This window comes from Varroa jacobsoni, unplaced genomic scaffold (genome assembly GCF_002532875.2).
Source record: "Varroa jacobsoni isolate VJ856 unplaced genomic scaffold, vjacob_1.0 scaffold_1346, whole genome shotgun sequence".
NCBI lineage: Eukaryota > Metazoa > Arthropoda > Arachnida > Mesostigmata > Varroidae > Varroa > Varroa jacobsoni.
Window position 1 is genome coordinate 53,353 of NW_019214248.1, and position 19,317 is coordinate 72,669.

Consider the following 19,317-nt stretch of genomic DNA (forward strand, 5'->3'; position numbering starts at 1 on the left):
ACGCTCCTAATTTCAATTCATAGCGACGTCTTTGAATTTCGTAACTCTAATAGAATATTAATGGTTTTTATGGAATAAGCCGTTGGTTGCGAAATCATAAGATAACATAGTCATTCATTTAAAAAAATAGGAGTAACAGGTAATAACTCAACAGTAGAAAGTAACTGTTATAATAGTGGGATCTTCCCTTTTGCGCATTTTTGTTTATCACCTACTGTGCTTTTCGCTTGATCCTAAATAGGTAGTGAAAACTATTGGCCTTCGAGAAATTTGGTTCTTCGGTCTGCAATACACGGACACAAAGGGCTGCACTACTTGGCTCAAGCTCAACAAGAGGGTCCTTTCTCAAGATGTGAAAAAAGAAAATCCGCTCCTTTTCAAGTTCCGAGCAAAGTTTTTCCCTGAAGATGTCGCCGATGAAATTATTCAGGAGATCACACTTAAACTGTTTTATCTTCAGGTCAGTTATCATTTGACTTTCTTGTTTATTATGATTTTCCGTTTTTTTTTTTTATGCATGACTATGTCGTATCGATTAATTTGCTATAGAAAGTTGTTTCGAAAAATGGCATGCACCATAAAGTATAGTACGATCTGGCTTTAATAACGCACGTGTGTTCAAAATGTTGTAGTTTTTAGTTAGACGTACGTTCCAATTAAGGCGCGCATATGTTTTAAATGAAGATGTCAATCTTTTCGAAATATTTTTCATTGAATCAAACGACTTTAACCTTTGTAACGTCACCTGCCCGCTTGCTCTGATTGTTTAAAACAACGCAGGTTAAAAGTGCCATCCTTACTGACGAGATCTACTGCCCACCAGAGACATCAGTACTCTTAGCATCATACGCTGTGCAAGCTAAGTATGGCGACTATAATTCAGCGATGCACACGGAAGGATGTCTCGCCAATGACAAGCTTCTGCCCCAGAGAGTTATCGAACAGCACAAACTAACAAGGTAAACATACAACAAAAATACGATGTGAAGGGGAAAAAACAGTTCTCAATCAATTTTTCAATACTATAAAAAAACGAACAGTAACTGATTGTTTTCGTAGAAAATCTATGTGTCATAGTGATGGAAGTAGCCGTTGACATTGGAAAAGGCTCAATGAGTCATGCTTACCTTGGCTGATTCAAAATTTTAGGGACATGTGGGATGAACGTATCACGAACTGGTGGATGGAGCATAAAGAGATGGCAAGAGATGATGCTATGATGGAGTACCTTAAAATTGCCCAAGACCTTGAAATGTACGGAGTGAACTATTTCGAAATTAAGAATAAAAAGGGTACAGACCTCTGGCTTGGCGTTGATGCTCTAGGTCTGAACATCTACGAAAAGGTACGGATATTGAAATGAAAAGACAAAAATTAGACTGACTAAAGGTCTTTTTGCTATACAGTTGCTTCGAAAAGTTCCAAACTGGAGTCTTCATTTAAGATTATACGTTACTGATGTTTCTTGCCCACATGTTCTTCCTATATTACTGGTTGTATATTACTGGCGGAGAAAACTGGAACTATTATATTCTGCACGTAGTTTTCTAAAAAAAAAATTTGAAGGGTGTTTCTAATGATCTTCCTTTTGCATGTGTAGGACGATAAGCTAACTCCTAAGATCGGTTTTCCCTGGTCGGAGATCCGTAACATTTCATTTAACGACAAGAAGTTCGTGATTAAGCCGATTGATAAGAAAGCACCTGACTTTGTATTCTTCGCACCACGGCTCAGGATCAACAAGGTTAGTGACTGGGCATTATTTTGAGCTAAAACGGTCTTTAATTAAAATTATTTTCAACAAACATAACTTGATCACATACATTCAGTTCAAAAAGTAATTTTTTCCGAAATGCTAGTTACTGAGAGCTTTGTCAATCACTAGTCATCAATCAATAATAAGGAAAGCAATTGTATCAAGTAAATATAAACGAACGAGTCAGTGATTCATCCAGTTCTAATACAGCCTTGTTATTTAACAGAAGACCGTATATGCCTGAGATGTTTAGCTCAGTTTTAAGATTAACCTCTAGTCAAGAACTAACCTCTTGAATTAGAATGCTCTTGCTCAATAATGTATTTTATAGTTGGACATTTGGCAATAAAATGTTCTATAGAACCTTAATCGGTAACAACTTAGACGATTAATGTGTTTACTTTTGCAGCGAATTTTGGCTCTTTGTATGGGCAACCATGAGCTCTATATGAGGCGCAGAAAGCCTGATACTATCGAAGTTCAACAGATGAAACAGCAAGCGGCCGAAGAGAAGACCTCTCGTAAACAGGTTTGTTTAATAAAAAGCTCCGTTAGCCACCCTTTTAGTACTGGCACGAAATTGGTAACGAACTAGTTTAGTTATAAGATTCTTATGTTACTAGTTGGAGTCTCCAGACCTAATGTTAACGACAATTTCCCTATTTTACTTACAGATACACTCTAAAAAACACATACTTGAAAATAACAGAAGTTCATATGTTGCTGAAAATGGTCACAGTTCGTAAACCTTTGCGTAATGGCTCATGGGAAATCATTGCAACAATCTTAAAACTTCTCCATTTCACCGCACTTCATATTGGCGGGTCTGTGCAGCAGTTAAAGCCAGTCGTAATGTAAATTAGTCCAATTGCGTTATGGGGAAAACTGATTTTCAGGAGCGTGAAAAGTTGAAAAAGGAGAGCGAACTTCGCGCCGAAGCGGAGCGAAAACAACAGGAGTACGCCGAGCGAATAAAGAAAATGCAGGCTGAAATGGAAAGGTAAGTGCAATTGGATTTTATGAATTTATTTGGTCGAGACATAGTTTTTATCGTTATGGATAGGGAAACTTATTATTCATTTTGGTTTTCGTTGGTTCCGAAATTGAAGCTCTCCGAAGTTTCGGTCGGACTATTTAGCAACGCCTAATGTTGTAAACCGTTAGATGATTTTTTCAATCGAGTAATTTACAATTAAATAAATTCACATGTATCTTTGATTTCGTATCAAACGACCCGCCATTTCATTTCGTAAATTAGAATTGTTTAAAGCAACTGCTGCCATCGTCGGGCGCTTTGTTTGCAGGCATCAAAAAGAATTGATGGAGGCTCAGGACACGATCCGGCGTCTAGAGGAGCAGCTCCGCCAGGTTCAGGCCGCCAAGCAGGAATACGAAGTAAAACAGCTCGAGCTGCAAAAGATGATGGAACGCCTCCAGGATGAAAAGCACATGGAAGCCGATGCCAAGGCCAGACTCGAGCAGGAAATCAAGAGCAAGGCCGAAGAGGTTGAGAGCATTAAGCGTGTCGTTGAAGAAAAAGATGCTCAGACCAAGAAGCTCCAGGTGGAAGTCGAAGAAGCTCGACGCAAACAACAGGAGGTTTGTTTAGCAATTATTATGCATTTATTGTAAATTAACAACAGGTTTGTAACTAGTATCTGGCTGTGCTATGCGAACGCCGTGAGACCCCGTGTAGTAGTTCTAATAAAGTAATAATGTAGCATAAAAAAATTTCAGGTTTTAGTAGAGGCCGATGCATAGGTTGTACGGTAAACCCGCATGAGCTCGTTAATGCCCATACCTAATGCGCTAATAAGCACCTTTTGCGTATATTTTTATTCTAGATCTCGCTTGTACGTACGCGACGAGATCTCTAATTAGTCCAAATTCAACTTTAGGGATCGGCTCATCCTTCGATGTTTTCGACTGTTCTATATAAATGCAGGATTATTGAAATTGTTTGTTAATTAGCTTGCATATATAGGCGACTGTACTAAAGATTAAGTATTCGTTTGTGTTGACTTGCATTTTTATACCGTTAGATACGTATCTAACGGTATAAAAATATATATAGGTACGTAAAATAATAAGTGTCAATGAACCTGTGTTTATGGTTTATTTATACGCTAGGGAGTTACCAGAGAGAATCTTTCAAGGTTTTACTCAATCTCTTCTTGGAAGCATCGCTTGCCCCACAGCAAATTCGGATATCAAAAGCACCGTTTAGACGAATGTGGTGATATGTTCTAAATTTTTTTATTTATCTGTACATGTATCTCTCGACCTCCTTAAAACGTTAAATGTGTTGTCGTCAATAAAGAATGAAAACATTGCGGCATCGTTCGCTAGACAAACAGACGCTCTACATCTTCTGCAGATTTTATTTTGCATTTTTGTTTGCAAAATTAAATGATATAAATTTAATGTCCTAATGCTCATATTTGTATATTGCTAAATTACAAAATGGGAAATTTTCGAAATTTTCAATTTTCATTATCTCTGCTGGCTAACCAGCGTACACAGAAGTCAGCTGGCAGCATTAACCATCCATAGCATACAGCATAGAATAATACCAAGGATTTTTATCTTTTCGGCGGCGCGTTACAGGTGGCCGCAGCTCTGATAGCCGCGTCGTCGACGCCCGATCACCACCACGTTGCCGAACACGAACATGATGAGCAGGACGACGAGACTACAGACATCCAGACGGGCGACCTTAACTACAGTGGTAGCAATGAACATATCCCACGACCGGAAGAAGAGCGTAATACCGAGATTAGCAAGAAGAAAACACTCAACGATCAGCTAACTACACTTAGCGCGGAACTGAATGAACTGCGTGAGGATAGTAAACTCACTCAGGAGGACCTACTGCATCAAGACAATCGCAAGAAGGGGCGTGATAAGTACAAAACCCTACGCGAGATCCGCAAAGGCAACACGAAGCGCCGTGTTGATCAGTTCGAAAACATGTAAGAGAGAGAAAACGATCCAAAAAGAAAATCTAACACTACGGGACAATTTCGATGGAAACAAGAAAAAAAAAACAGTCTTTTTGTAATAACAATTAACTGGGGAAATGAAAAACAAACAACCGGCGTAGATACATAACGTCATACGACTGTGACCGCAGTAATACCGCTTCTTATAAACGACGACAGAGTAAGCAATAGTGAAGACAGCAGCAGTATTCGTATTGAAGCATGTGTTCGAAAATTTCGAGCTGTGCAAAACGATAAAAGAATTAAAAGAAAAAACTGAAAAAATTACCGAGTCAACGCAGACGATCGCTCAGTGCGTAACTATTGTATACTCACATGCCGTTTGTAATTGGCCATTGTTTCCAGTTCCCCTGCCGTGTCCAAATTAATTTGAAGTTTTCGGCAGCTCGATTGACCTTGCTGTTATCCAGTCTACATACAATAGCACGATTCTATCATGAAGGACCACAAGCTTATGATCAAGAGCAAATGTTCTTGCGTGTTACAAAAAAAAACAGTTTTTACTTATGAATTGTTCTTTTTGCATGGAGATATAACCCTGCCGAGCCATAAGTTCCATCAGCACGTGCTTGTTTGCTAGCTATTTGGAAAAGAAGCATCTGCACTTATATGAAGTACAGAAGGGGGAGAGAGAGAAAGAGCGAGAGAGAGCGAGAGAGAGAAATTGAGGTAATCAATTACATCCTACGAATGTTAATGGCGATATACTACTGTTAATGATAAGAAGAAGATAGGGAGGTACGAAAAATGAAATACACGTACAACAGCGTACACGCATTGGAAAAAATCGATTAAGCTGTATCTGTTTTTTTCTCCAAAAATAGGATACTGTAAAATACGAGTCACGAGCAGCGTGAAGCGGTGTAATCCTATATACGAACTCCATACAAATGCAAGAGTTATGTACTCTATAACTACTATTGTTATCGTTACCATTAATATAATTCGATTAAATATAAAAGGTTAAATAAAAATTAACAGACGAATTACTTAGCAGCACATTAAAAACGTTATAGGTAGCAGGCAATGCTATGACGATGCGAGAAAAAAGTTTTTCTTGAGTAATTTTTTAACAATGCATATAAACCAACATAAGTTATTATTATCACTGCGATACAGTGGGTTGGCCCATCCAGTTACGTTGCGTTGTCACTTCGCTTGTCCATAGTAGTCATTGCGTGAGACGTTCAAATAAAGGTACACTACCTTCGATTTCATAAATACGATAATAATTAGCTCCTACTGATGATTTACTGTTTTTCCATTAATACGATGGTGCATACATGGTACGCCAAAAAGAATGCTAACGGGTAATTGTTTTTCCCTCCTATTCGTTTGTACTAGCCTTCTAATTTGGAGGACTCTATTCCTAAAAACACATTAGGTGGTTCAATGAATTTTTTCGTTTTCGTTAAGTATAAGCAAATAAAAAAAATGTCGACTGTCTGTAATAACGAATGAATACTACAGGAATGCGTGATCAACGGTGATTAATTAAGGTAGTTGTTCAGTATCTGTCGTTTGTAGGTCCTATGCTAAGGACTTAACGTAGGGCTAACAACATGAAGTAAATATGGCAGAACAAGACCCTACTCAAGACTAAATGTAGGTCCAATGCGCAGAACTGTGCATAAAAAAGCTACAATTTTCGCGGGCTCCGCCGTACTTCTGTAGATTTATTCGGTTCTTATTTTGTCCTGACGTTTTTTTAACATTACCATACAGTTTAACCGTTCTAACCACTGTATGTGTTTCGAGAGAAATAAAATTGGCGAAAGTGATATTTTCGATCAACTGATGTAAACGGCTGCGACCAAGTAAATAGCGACAAAATTTTAAAAAAAAAAAAGAGAAAAATCAGAATACCAGCGCCTCATGGTGAGTGTCTACGACCGGCGTATTAACGATGGCGATTATCTGATTTCTGTAATATTGTTTTATTATTACAATTTTACTATGACGGGTACCAGCACTAGATAATAGGAAAGCGCGAGAGAGAAGCTGTTGATGTAAAGTAGGTCACAGTGGACAAATACGATTCCATACGGTCGTAATAATTAGTTTATGCTGATGAAGATTTGAAATCCAGATCCGGATGTTTACATGAAAAAGTCGAGAAATATTACTTTTGACTGAGCTGCAGACCATTGCAATGCGATTAGACATATCTCGAGATAAAGGGCAATACCCATACAGTTAAATAACGAAAAAAAAACAAACGGCAGAAAAACAGATATGAAGAAAAAACAAAAGGGCAAAATAAACGAGAGAAGACACAAGCGAGCGAGCGAGCGAGCGAGCGAACGGAACTAGAGCTAGCAAGCAGCGCAAAAAGGCAAATACATATGTTTTTATCTTAAAGTGATTGGTGACAGAACCATTAAAATCTGTGTTTTTATTGGTCTCTAGCAGTAGACGAAAATAGTAATTACCAATAATAACAATACAAACAATAATAATAATCATATTTTTTAGATTAATGATGAGTACCATACAATCATTAAAGATAACTTATTTATCACACGAATCATGTAGCATGCACCTAAATGGCAACTAAGATTGATGGTTGAAATACACAAGCTCAGAAACGTTAATATGTTAAAATCAAGTACGTACCAAGCTCGAGTAAAATCATCAAATCGTCTTGATACGACTTCTGTTATTAGTTGATTTTCTTCACCTGCTCTTCTAGAAGGTCAGGTATAATGTAGGTTCTATTCAAATGAAGTGCAATCAATCTCAAATAGGGCTATAGTCGAAGTTTTTTAATGGTGTTTCTTGATGAACAAATGATCATAGGCGAATGTATTATAGCCGAACGTAAACTAGTCAAACACACTTCTATGTCTTGTAGAAAAACTTTAATGTACCGAAAATTATGTCTGCACTTCTGATCTCGTTCATATATCATTCGCCCATTTTACGATTGATAGTACCGTTGAGTTAGTAATATTGAATAGGCTGAACGTTTATTTTACATCTCGTATGCGTAATTCATCTGGTTCAGGTAATGTCAAGAGTGTAGACTGTTTGGTGATATAACGTCTTGATACCATTATATATTTTTGAAAAGCTACATGTGTCTACTATAAATAGGGCTCGATACAAAGAACGTTAATGTAACTACTTACCGATTACAGATTTAATCGGCTTAATGCTTTCATAAATCGGGATGCTAAATATGTCATATATGAAGTGCGCTTGATGTAAAGTAGTTCCCGATTATGTGTTAAAATTGTCGTTGGACATAATCATTTCGGCCCTTTGTATAATGCAGTATGTACATTGGGTCAATAGATAGACTAGATTTTGCTGTAAATGAACGAATTTTAGTGATTATACTCAGTCTTCTGCCGCTCGCAATCTAAAGAACACAATAAAATCCCGGCATAGCTGCATGTTTGATTATTATGGGCTCTGTTAATAATTTGGGTAAGATCTAAATGTTTTTCGTGTAATCTATGAAGACTAGACTTATAACTAAGGCAAGTTTAAGATATATGAAGATTTTTTTTTATTAAGGATGATGAATAAAATTTGTACATGATATTTTTGAGTTATGTTCTTAAATAGCTCTGTTTAACTTACTTCAATAATTACTCATTATTCCTAGTGACAGTGTGTGCCGCTCCATACCATTAACTAAATTTTCGTGATTGATTTTCGCAAATTATAATACATTCACATCATAATTCATCGAAGACATTTTCACAAACTTCAGATCACGAGTCGTGTAATCGTATTCAGCAAAACGTTTGTATTTACCCTATTAAGGCTTAAAAAGCCTTTCATACTCAATGCTTATCTCTTGATCATTGACAGCTACCATAGCATTGGAATAAGCTTAAAAAATGATTCAGGACGATCTACACAATGCAAACGGTTTTGATATACATTCAACACAGAAGCTTCCTTTCACCAGGGTATAATGGACGAAGCTGGAACTAGGTCATTCGACAGTGAATGTGAATGCGGGAGTGGAACCATTACGGGCGGTTCTCTAGAACGTATCCCAGGAACTAACATAGTCGATTGAGGCATTAGGTGTGGTGGCATTCCGGGAGCGCCTAAGCCCAGAATTGCGGGATTGCTCTGGAACAACGACAGATTCATATATATAAGAACCTCAATCGAATGTCGCTACCAGGTCTGAGAAGTAATTTGTGTTCTAGTTCCATGTTATAGAGAGCTTGAAAAAATACTATATACTAAGGTAATTGTTAGAACTTAAACAGACCTGTCCAACTAGTTGTTGAATCCCATGCTCTCCATGTAAGTTTCTGTCTTCTGGTCCAGCTGCAGACGCGTCACCGGGTGAGATTTCTTCCTCGCTAACAGGAGTGACTGCGGAACCTTGACTCGATTCTTGAGCTCGTGCATCGTCAGGGATCGTTCCAATAATTCCGTGTTCCGATTTGATCTGAACCCCCCCGTAACCAGCCAAATGCACCATTTGCATGGTTCTTAGCATGGACATGGGATCTGTACCTGATTCCGTTGTAGGCAGTCTTTGTTCCATTGTTTCTAACGCACAACGTAGCACCTCACCTTGCTGACTCAGGTCTGTTGATGCCGCTCTTATTTCACGTGTGTTTTCATTCTGAAAAGAACGAATATTTTTGTCCATTTGGGTTGTCAAGGTATGTTCGCTTTGAGCGCCTGCGTGGGTCCCCGTAGCTTGTTGCCTGTACTCAAGAAGAAAGCGCGATTATATTATTATAGGAGCTAGTCACATTGGGCCTCGTTTGTGGAAACTAATTAAACTCAAATACAAATCTCTTCTTATTAAAAGCAAAAACGGTAATAAAAAATGACACGTTCACCGAGGTTTGCGACCTACTTGCGATTTATGACTGCGTTTTCAAAGCTTTATTAATTTATTAAACGTCAGAGTTTGGATTTAGAGGGATACAATCTATCATACCATTACTGTTAACCATTATAAACAATGCGATAATCTAGGGTTTTTTTACCCGAAATACTGCACCTTGTTGAATTAAAATAAAAACATACTCGGTTGATTTAAGTGCTACGAAAGCAGCTGCTTCATTATGAATACGCATATGTGTTTTGAGTAGATTCGACGTGGTGAAGCCCTTCTGACAGACGGAGCACACGTGGGGGCGACGACCAGTGTGTATAAGCACGTGCGTGTTCAAAGCAGATTTTTGGATAAAACCACGGCCACAAAATTCGCATAGGTGTGGAGCCTAAAAAACCAAAGAGAAGAATTCATAACCACAATGTGTTCCAAAAAGTCTATATTTATGCTCATGTTCTGTCACGTAGATGCTACTTATAGGTGTTATAGACGGTATAAATATGAAGACAGGCACCAAGTCAAGAAATGCCCTAATTTTTTATTTAGAAAGGACTACTGTTCCACCTTTCTAAATAAAACGTTACCTTTGGACCAAAAAAAATACCTGCAGGAAATCGCAACAGTTATCAAATCATTACATCGATCGTTCAAGCATTGTATACTACTTCATAAACACCAAAACGGAATTTCACTATTATTTATGATTTATGTCCTTACTACCAATCCTCTTATAATTTACAATATAGACTTGCTCGAAACTATTTTGAGAAATTTTGGGAATAGGAGTTAAATGGGAATTTCAATTATGTGTTATCCAATTTTACGGCTCTACTACGTAACACTCACAAGAAAACATTTCCTATACCTTACAGCTTACAACAACCAATCAAATCCGTAAAGTAATCCTGTATGACTGCCGCCTTACCTCTCTTGTGTGCGTCCGTATGTGATCTGTAAGAGTGGAGCTTTTAGCAAATCCTCGTCCACAGTGTTCACAGATGTATGGTAGCTCACCAGTATGTAACCGTTCATGATTTTGTAGATGCTGCCGCTCACGAAAACGAAGTGGGCAGTAACTGCATGGATGGGGTTTTTCTCCAGTGTGGGTCATTTCGTGCCGCTTCACACACTGCCGGGTGTTGGTCCTAGAAAAAAGCATTTGGTGAATATTTCACATTCATTAAACATTGGATTCCATCAGTAAAAGAGAAGCTTAGACATATCATACCATTAAACGTATCGTAAAAAACTCATACATACATGTAATCACAGTACTGGCACTTGAAACGCTTTCCGCCAGGTACCATCGGCGCGGATAGAGGACGGCCCCGCTTTTTCGGTGGAATGTTTGGGTCTGGTGGAGGTCTATAATGAGAAATAATTCCATCACAGAACCCCAGTGGCATTACCAAAATTGCTTTTTGACTTCTTAACTTAAAAACCTAGCCAATGATGGATGCTTACTTTGTTTTCCGTCGTTTTTTAACTGCCACAGGAGCTATAGTCGATCCTTCGTTAGTGTCTGAGTCCAGTTCGGCCCGGTCATTTTTCGCGGGAGTAGGCTCTTGTTTCACCCTTCGTGGTCTTCCACGACTGCTTTTGATGGTTTGGCTTTCGGAACACTCCTCTTCGTCGACTCCATTTCTCGTCGTCGACGCGAGGTCCTTGAGGGACACCTATAATCGAGCACAGAAATATGTACCGTTAAATTTACTTTAACGCAATCAGTTACAATGAGTGTTTCTTTAGCTCTCCATTGTGATTAGCGAAATATCCCTTTCAAATACTTTCGGCACTAATTAATTCGAAACTGGTTTACGTGTATCGTTCATGTGTCATATAATTCTGCTTTTTTTTTCGCAAGTATATTCGTATTGGCATTTACCTTAATAACTATGCGCTCAACAGCTGGATTCTTACGAGGTCTTCCACGTTTCCTTCGTGGCGGTTCGCCAGAGTCCTGCGATTCTGCCGAGAGGATTTTGCCGTTTTGTTGCTCAGGCGAAACGTCAATGTGTACCACGCCATTGACTCCTCCTTCCTAAGAACATTGTTATCGATTTGGAAGAGTTATCTGGGGGAACTTAGAAAAATTATGAGGCAACGAAGGAATTTCTTTGCAGGTACGTATTCACTCCAACAGATACAAAACATTAATAGAAGAAATTTTGCTAGACTCACATGGTCCCCTTCTTTTTCGACGGAATCTTCCTCATCAGGTTCATCATTTGCCAAATTCCGTACACGATCCTGTAGCTTTTCAAAATCTAGCATGGGCCGTTAAAAACCAAACACAACATGTCTTTGAGATCACACGGTGCCAATTGATGCAGCGTGCGATAAGCGTTAAGCACTTATTTAAATCTATTGTGCTCAGAAAGTTGAATCAGGTATCAGCAGCTCTAGATATAGTACACAATCATGCATAGAAATAAACTGCGAAGTTAGGAGAAACAAATAGGCTAGATGGTCAAGTCTGCACAGGCATCACGACTCGACAACAAAATAGGTGAAGCGAACCAGCTTTAACGTGACGGCGGACTTGTAGAATAACTATGGTTATTATTGCGAATCTAAGCTGAGCAGCTCTTCTTATAACTCACTCACGGATACCATTCTGAATATCTAGAGCCACACAAATATGTGGGATTTTTTTGCTAGAAGTTTGCATTAAAGCTTGTAGATTTTAGCTTTGCTCTTCATTACTTTAACGATGACGTACTGAGATGATTAAGCATACTCTATTCCTTTATCCGCAACGTTGTACGCTTTAAACAAGATTGAGGTTGTTTATCTTTGCTTGGTTCTAACCACGATAGTGTTCGCTCACCTTCTATAAGAGCTGGCGAGTTTGATAGAAGCTCCTCCCACAGTTGGGCGATATCGAACGCTTTTCTCATTGTTAATTCCCCTCGCTCAGCCAACAGCCGACGACGAATTTCTCCCGAACGAATTCCGGCAATCAGTTGATCTCGGAGACGTTCACGAATCTGTCGTGTTATAGAGTCGTTACCTCATGCTTTCTATAGGTAGTTAAACCCTATATAAAATGGATATAAATGGATAATTGAAAAGAAATTTAAACAGAAAAACAAACCTTCGGAAATCCACAGGCTCGGCCAAGCTGTTTGAGATCTCGTATATAGTCAGAAATCGATTCATTTGGCTGCTGGACCCGGCGGAAAAAGATCAGCCTATATTAAGCGACAGGAAAAGAACTAATGTTAGTAATAAACTCCGAAATTTCTACGCTAACCTAAATGCGCTTATAAAAATATAACGTTATAACCAGAAGGACCAGCTGAATCAGCTCACCGGGTTTGCAGAATGTGGTTTCTAAGATGATTCAAGAAACCACAAAAACAGTATGACATCTAGCATTGTAACAGTTTCGGCTATCGGATTGGCTAACAATCGGGCAACTTATCTTTTATAGACACCTAAAACATGAGGTGTTTATTAGAATATATTTTACTGTTAATTTAAGTATATGGATAACATGTATGTTATAGTTTAGCTGTTGACAAAAAAAAAGAGCTGTGCTTTGAAGAACGGTACCTTTTGATGGCGGCTCCATCTTCATAATGAAGCGCTACTCTTAGTGCTTCAATTGCGTCTTCTGCCGTTAGCTCGCACGACTTCGCTTCATCCGGCCGATTTTCGTTTTCGGCTTGAGACCTCTTGGACGCCAAAGCTTCGTTAAGAATGCTGCAAACTGTACTGCCGCCCCGACGTCTCAAAATTGAAATCTAAAGAGGATGAAAAAACTTAAGTAGGCCTAAAGCAACAATCTATTGTTTTCATAAAGCCGCTGTATATCATCGTCATATATGCAATTATTTTGCAGTTGATTTTTAAAAAGCCTTCAAGTACAAATGAGGACTGTGCCTCTGATACCCACCAGCTCTAAATTGTTTGGGATTATGCATACCTGTTAAATTATTAATTTCATAATCGTGTCGATGGTAGAAATTCTCTTTTTGAGCTTACGATGTATATGATCCAAAAGAGCTACCGAACGGTAGCTTGTCATCATATTTAAGAAACAAGTTTTAAGGATTAATTAAACTATACCAACCTTCTGTTTGTTATCAACGATGTTGTTTGCCTTGAAGAAGCAATCTAGAATAATCTCGTAGCTTGGCCAATCTAACTTCGCAGGATCAAATGCCATCAGCTTCGCGCTACAATAGAAATAGATTTTAGAAAGAGTTTATTCAGAAGAGGGACACCTAAATGATGCACGTGTATGAAAAACTTTTATCATCAAGAGACGCTGTGCAACTGAAGTCATATGATAATCCAGGTTTTCAGACCCAGCTAGGCTTTATGATTTTTTAAATTCACGAATTTTAGGATTCTCTATGTTTTCAAAGTAAAAAAAAACATACTGGGAAAGACAATGTTGCTGTTATTTCACTGTTTTGACTAGGAATTATTTAAAGTTGAAAGAAAAAGGTGTAGGAATAAGCGTGTACCGATTTTGGCCATGTACGAAAGATTACAACAGATATATTTTTCGGACCAAAAGGCGGTGATTAAATTGTATATGCAAAAAACGTAAGGTTCTATTTGGGAAGTATAATAATAGGCTCACAGCTAAACTCAAGGTAGAAAGGAGGTACGCATACAGTCTTATTCTCTCACATATATCGAGTATTGATACTCGTTCTTGCCGAAATTATAATAAATCTCAAAGGTACTCGTAATGTGACCCATTTCAAAGGGTTTTAGGTGTTGTTTTATTATAGGATTCGTTGTAAATACTTCACTTACTAACATTTCATTCTTGTCTGGAGAACCGAAAGCGGGTCGGCCACTTTTCGGGGCATTAATCACGGATCCAGTGATCTCGAATTTGTCCCGAATCTTGTAAATGGATCGTCGTGAAGGTGGAGAGGTTCCAAACTCCTTAGCCCACTTTTCCCGAACCTTTTCGGCGTTCTCGGTCTTCTGGTATTGCTCAATAATCTATTGTTGCTGTTCGATACTTAGATTGCCCGCCATGATTATGTAGTTGTTTTGGTGATTTTATGAGAAAGAAGCACTTACCACAAGTGCTCGAAGATGTTGAAGTCAAATCGATGATGCTCACAATGGCGCCACACATAAAGGTGCTCTACTCATCATACATAAGATACGCTGTAAATCGTTTACGGAAGCTGATCTTTCCTCTAATTTTTCATACATGTATAATAACATTCAGAAATAAAAACTATGTATAAGATTAAAATAATAAAAAATAGAAAAACTTCAACAGAAATATATGAGCCGTGGTTTAGCAGTAACGGCACCTACGTGACTTTGGCGAGTCCGTATGTAGCTACAAACAAGCATACTTGAACGCTGCGACGTACCTTACTTTATTACAAGTAAAACATCTGTTTGGATACAAATAGCAGAAAATGATTTGGTATTACCTCAGACACCATTTCTTACACAGAGAAAAACAAACCATTCATCGGTATGGCATATTTCAAAAACAAATTGATAATTAGGCTCAAGTGTAACTAAATTTTGCCAATGTTATTGACGTAAATGTGCTAATGTACATATAACCCTTTTAGCATGCCATAAAGGGAATAGTTTATGACAAATATTAGAATCTATCGGAATCATAATTATTTCGTAAATAAGTAACGAATTGTAAATATTTAACCATAAATATCAACACTGTATGCGTACATCCTCGCCCACCCATCTTTTAACTGTAACTGTACTCCCTTTCCTAACTGATATTCGTGACGAATTAACTTACCTAATTTCAGCAACTGAATTTTCAAGGTTATCAATTGTGTTATCAATAGTTTTCTCGTTACGGCGTGCTCCACAGTCTTTCATCGATGACGAAGATAACGGCGGTAACAGATTCTTTTGGGCCCCAGAACTTTCTGGTTCAACGTTGTTTACTGATACTTCATTTGTTACATCTTCGCTCCCAGAATTAATTTCTTTTTCTGCTCGTTGCTCTAGAATTAAAAGAAAATTAGCTCTTCAGGAGTTATTTTGATCATTAGCGCGGTATATTTATTGTTCCCGGTAGTAAACACAACACGTCAGTTACAATTCATTGTTCATATTTGTTGCTAAAGTAGACTTTTGTGTCAGTTTCAGAGCGTTGATACAATCTATGGAACGTGTTTGTAACTTATTTAAGCTCTTTTTGTTAACTCATTAATTAATTTTCTAAATTTAGTTTTGACTGTAATGTCGCAACTGCATCTTAGCACCTGTGCTTTCAATATGTCATTAGGATATAATCAAAAATTACTCCATTATGTATTATTTTTATTATTATTTATATCAATTTATTTTATAGGAACTTTTCCGAGTGCTAATTACCGTCCTCCATTCTTGTTTCCACTGCGGTTCGTTTCCAGTCTAGTGTACAGGAAGCTAGTCGACTAGCACACACGTTTGAGTTTTAACAATGAAAAATTTCCATGGCAAGACTCAGTGTTCTGTCACACATATACGCTACTAACAAATTCGTAGCCACAGCTGCCTTCCGTCTTTCAGAACATTCGTCGATTTATAGCCATAGGAAAGTCCCCGGGATACATAAAGCGAATGCATTGCTGTCTGGGATTTCTATAAAACTGTTTAACTAAATTGCGATTGCGCACACGGGTGCCGCCGACAGATGAGAGAACTTTTTAGAACTTGAATGCTTTGATGTGGTGGATTTTACTGGGTCTTTAAAAGAAAATTGAGTTTCAAGAAACTTCCTGTAATTTTTAGTTCTTGACATTGAACGTATTGATAAGCTAGTAATTTTTGTTAAAATTTATACAATCTTTAGAGGCCCATTTTCTTTGGATGAAAGCCCATCCGTTTGCTTTGATTTCTTGAAAATGACAGGCTTCGAAGTACTTGTCACACTTCGCTTTATAAAGCGAATTTTAATACTTGAAGGTTATTTTTATTTGATTAATTGAAAATAAATACATTAACGTCCGCAAACTGATGGTGATTATATTCGTATATAATTTGAAATGAGAATGAGTTTTTAATGATTAATAATGATCTTTTTTTGTATTTCTGTTCCGTTATTTGATATTACATTACTGAACATTACAGTCGGTGAATGATTTATTTATTGGATTATGTTTTCGGAAAGTTCGGTAAACAAGATGAGAAAATGACGCAGAAAAATTATGTCAACAAATAATTTTATATAAACTTACACTCTGCTGTAAATGGCGCTTCTCTATCTTCAAATAGTCGAAACGATATTCAGATCAGACTTTAAATAAGTGCTAAAAAAAAATTGAGAAATTGCTATATACTTTATCGTAAGGTTGTTTAAATGGTACCTTAGTAAAATAATTATTATTTTGGACAAAACAGTTTGCGATCTCGACGTTAAATTAACGTATCTAAATAATGTAAAATCTATTTTGACACAGATTGCAAATCATTACACGATTTGAGTTTAGATCGGCACAAGTATAATGGAAAATAAGTGGTTTGAGTCTTCAGTACGTTTCAGAAGGCGGGCCTCCTACACGTAACGGAGCGTGTCTGCGCTCACTTTGACCGTCGCACGTGCCCCTAGATACTTGCCCCTGGAGAAATTTGTCGCTGAGATATAAAGGCATTTTTCATTGATCTTTTCGACACTCGTCGAAAACCATCATCGTCGATCACCACTTGTCAGCCTCTTTATGTAGCATAACACGTAAAACCAATTGTTGTGTTCATTACACAGGTGGTCTTATTAGCAATTTGGGTTGTACAATGTATTAAATACGTAGGGGAACCCAGACATTTTTAATCTATTTGAATCTGTGAGCAAACGTAACGTGCATACATCTAAAGCACACCTATTTTGTGTTACTCTTACTTGACTGTTAATAAGTTATGCAATTATTATTACATTTATTTTCATACTTTTCTAAACAGATAATTTTTCTATCAAAAACCCATATTCTAGTACGTAAATCTATTCTTTACAGTTGGCCTTGCCATGGTATTAGTTCACAGCTGTTGCAGTGGTAACAAACGCTCCGACTTGCAACCATATTGTTTGCGTGCTTGCGTACTTAAAATTCAATGAACCTTTTAAACAATATTTATCTCTTCATTCTAGCTCAGATAAGCTTGGTCTGTGTGAATATCGTTACGCTCGAAATGAATACCTACTACATGGAGCACTAACTATACCGGAGTATCCGTCCGGGAATGTTAGGGTCCTCCTGAACTCGTAATACATCTGATTTCCAAAGGATAGCTCCAATTCAGATTTCATACTCTGTAGTATCGTAAGATTATTACAACAATAAACAGTGCTCAATTTTTTATTGTACGTCATCATCTAGGTACAAATTGTCTTGTGCTTAGGGCCCAATGCAAAAACATTGACGCAAATCTACGTACTAGCAAAATACAGCCCGAGTTTTTCAATCGAAATCTAACTCGCCCTAATGACCCGCGAGCCCTTTCCATCCGATTGTCAAAAGCCTCGCAGTTGCAACATGGCGGTCGCCGTTTGATGTCTGCTCGATCGTCCGTCAGTTAAAGCAGCTCATATGGGTGTTCCCTGTAATGTGTATCTGTACGTTTGAAATGTTGGAAAATTCGAACAACTATACCACTCAACTAATCTAAAAATGTGGTTATATTAATTATTTCTATATTAACATTAACTCCATATACCCAAAACCGATAGCCAAACAAATTTCTTGTACTTGTGTGTATTTGTTGAGAACCTGTGGCAGACATTAGAAGAACAGCGGCAAATGTCATTATAACTAAAAGTGACAAAATGGACGAACTGGAAAGTACCAGTGCTCAAAAGTTCTCCCAACTGAGTTTCGACCCTGAAAAATGTAAGCTATAATGTAATGCGAATAAAAATTTGATGAGGTAAACGGGTAGTGGAGTTCATTACCGTTCATAAATCAAAAAAGAGAAATGCCAACAATATTGAAAATACACTGCACAGACAATAACAGAAAGGCATCACATTCGTATGTAATAGGCAAACCAATGTTCTTTGTTGGCGTATTTTTCAGTCTAGAAGTACTTACTGATGGCATTAACCGAACGTGTCTTATTTGCACTTTAGCTCAACTCAGCATTGATAAACACACTTCAGGCGTGATACTTCGGCATTGATTTTTATATGCAAAAAGAAAGTCTGTCTAAAACTAATAGAATGAGGATACTGAATTACAGTTTGTTAAAAGCCTAGTATATGGGCTGTTCGTTGCGGTAGAGCGTAAAACTTCCTAGAACTTCTATATTAGTCTATTATTATTTCTTTTTGAAGAAAAGCTTCAGGTCTTTTTACGAGCTCTTAAGCACAGCAACATCGTTAATTGCAAAAGCTTTACCTTGTTTTAGCTTCCGCAGCTTTATTAAGTTACTTGGTTATTGGTCGAAAACATATAATAACAGTAGGTGTATTCGTACTGAGAGAACTTGCATCAAATATGGTTTATTTTATATTAAACTATAACATTGCTTACGTTGGACTAGGTTTGATTGATACATTGTTCATGCTTTTCAAAATGGCGCCGAAGCTTACTAGGCCATTGAAATCTTGCTAGGTGCGTCCAATCACGGTGACATGGGAATGGATATACTGTGCAAAGGTGACTATGTATTGATACGCAGTCGGGAGTGGGCTGGGGGTTTACTATGGCTGACAGACAATAAAGCTGATTTTTTTCCAGAGCATATATTGCTGGCATGTCAAATTAGCCATGTGTGTATCTATGTGTAATCTATTG

At 37.7% G+C, this 19,317-nt stretch overlaps 3 protein-coding genes across 8 annotated transcripts in view; 2 read left to right on the plus strand and 1 right to left on the minus strand.

Moving 5' to 3' along the window:
* Nucleotides 1–7,144, plus strand: part of Moe (moesin) — a 40,248-nt gene extending 33,104 nt beyond the window's left edge. For all 3 annotated transcript variants that reach the window (XM_022848354.2, XM_022848355.2, XM_022848356.2), the window contains 8 exons: nt 242–460; nt 781–959; nt 1,150–1,345; nt 1,601–1,744; nt 2,166–2,285; nt 2,653–2,756; nt 3,061–3,355; nt 4,364–7,144. In XM_022848354.2, the coding sequence (XP_022704089.1) occupies nt 242–460; nt 781–959; nt 1,150–1,345; nt 1,601–1,744; nt 2,166–2,285; nt 2,653–2,756; nt 3,061–3,355; nt 4,364–4,732 (1,626 nt within the window). In that variant the 3' untranslated portion in view covers nt 4,733–7,144. The remainder of the gene's footprint in view (nt 1–241; nt 461–780; nt 960–1,149; nt 1,346–1,600; nt 1,745–2,165; nt 2,286–2,652; nt 2,757–3,060; nt 3,356–4,363) is intronic.
* Nucleotides 7,145–8,248: 1,104 nt separating this feature from the next.
* LOC111269033 (uncharacterized) lies at nt 8,249–16,385 on the minus strand. 4 transcript variants are annotated; one of them, XM_022848347.2, is made up of 14 exons: nt 15,923–16,312; nt 15,339–15,549; nt 13,659–13,764; nt 13,139–13,329; nt 12,678–12,774; nt 12,411–12,570; nt 11,762–11,847; nt 11,466–11,621; nt 11,045–11,256; nt 10,841–10,945; nt 10,506–10,725; nt 9,772–9,968; nt 8,996–9,443; nt 8,249–8,850 (listed from the first exon to the last, which is right to left on the minus strand). In XM_022848347.2, exons 1-14 carry the CDS (start codon nt 15,930–15,932, stop codon nt 8,674–8,676), a joined length of 2,376 nt encoding a protein of 791 aa, XP_022704082.1. In that variant the 5' UTR covers nt 15,933–16,312; the 3' UTR covers nt 8,249–8,673. The 4 variants fall into 4 exon arrangements, with proteins under 4 accessions (XP_022704082.1, XP_022704084.1, XP_022704083.1 ...); XM_022848349.1 differs by lacking the exon at nt 15,923–16,312 and adding an exon at nt 14,361–14,699 and having other exon boundaries at nt 15,339–15,425; XM_022848348.1 differs by lacking the exon at nt 15,923–16,312 and adding an exon at nt 14,357–14,699 and having other exon boundaries at nt 15,339–15,425.
* A 1,114-nt stretch (nt 16,386–17,499) lies between these two features.
* The window catches only part of Exo84 (exocyst complex component Exo84), a gene marked incomplete in the record, with an annotated part of 9,194 nt that continues 7,376 nt past the window's right edge, over nt 17,500–19,317 (plus strand). The window contains 1 exon segment of the mRNA XM_022848351.2: nt 17,500–18,411. Within this exon segment, the coding sequence (XP_022704086.1) occupies nt 18,348–18,411 (64 nt within the window).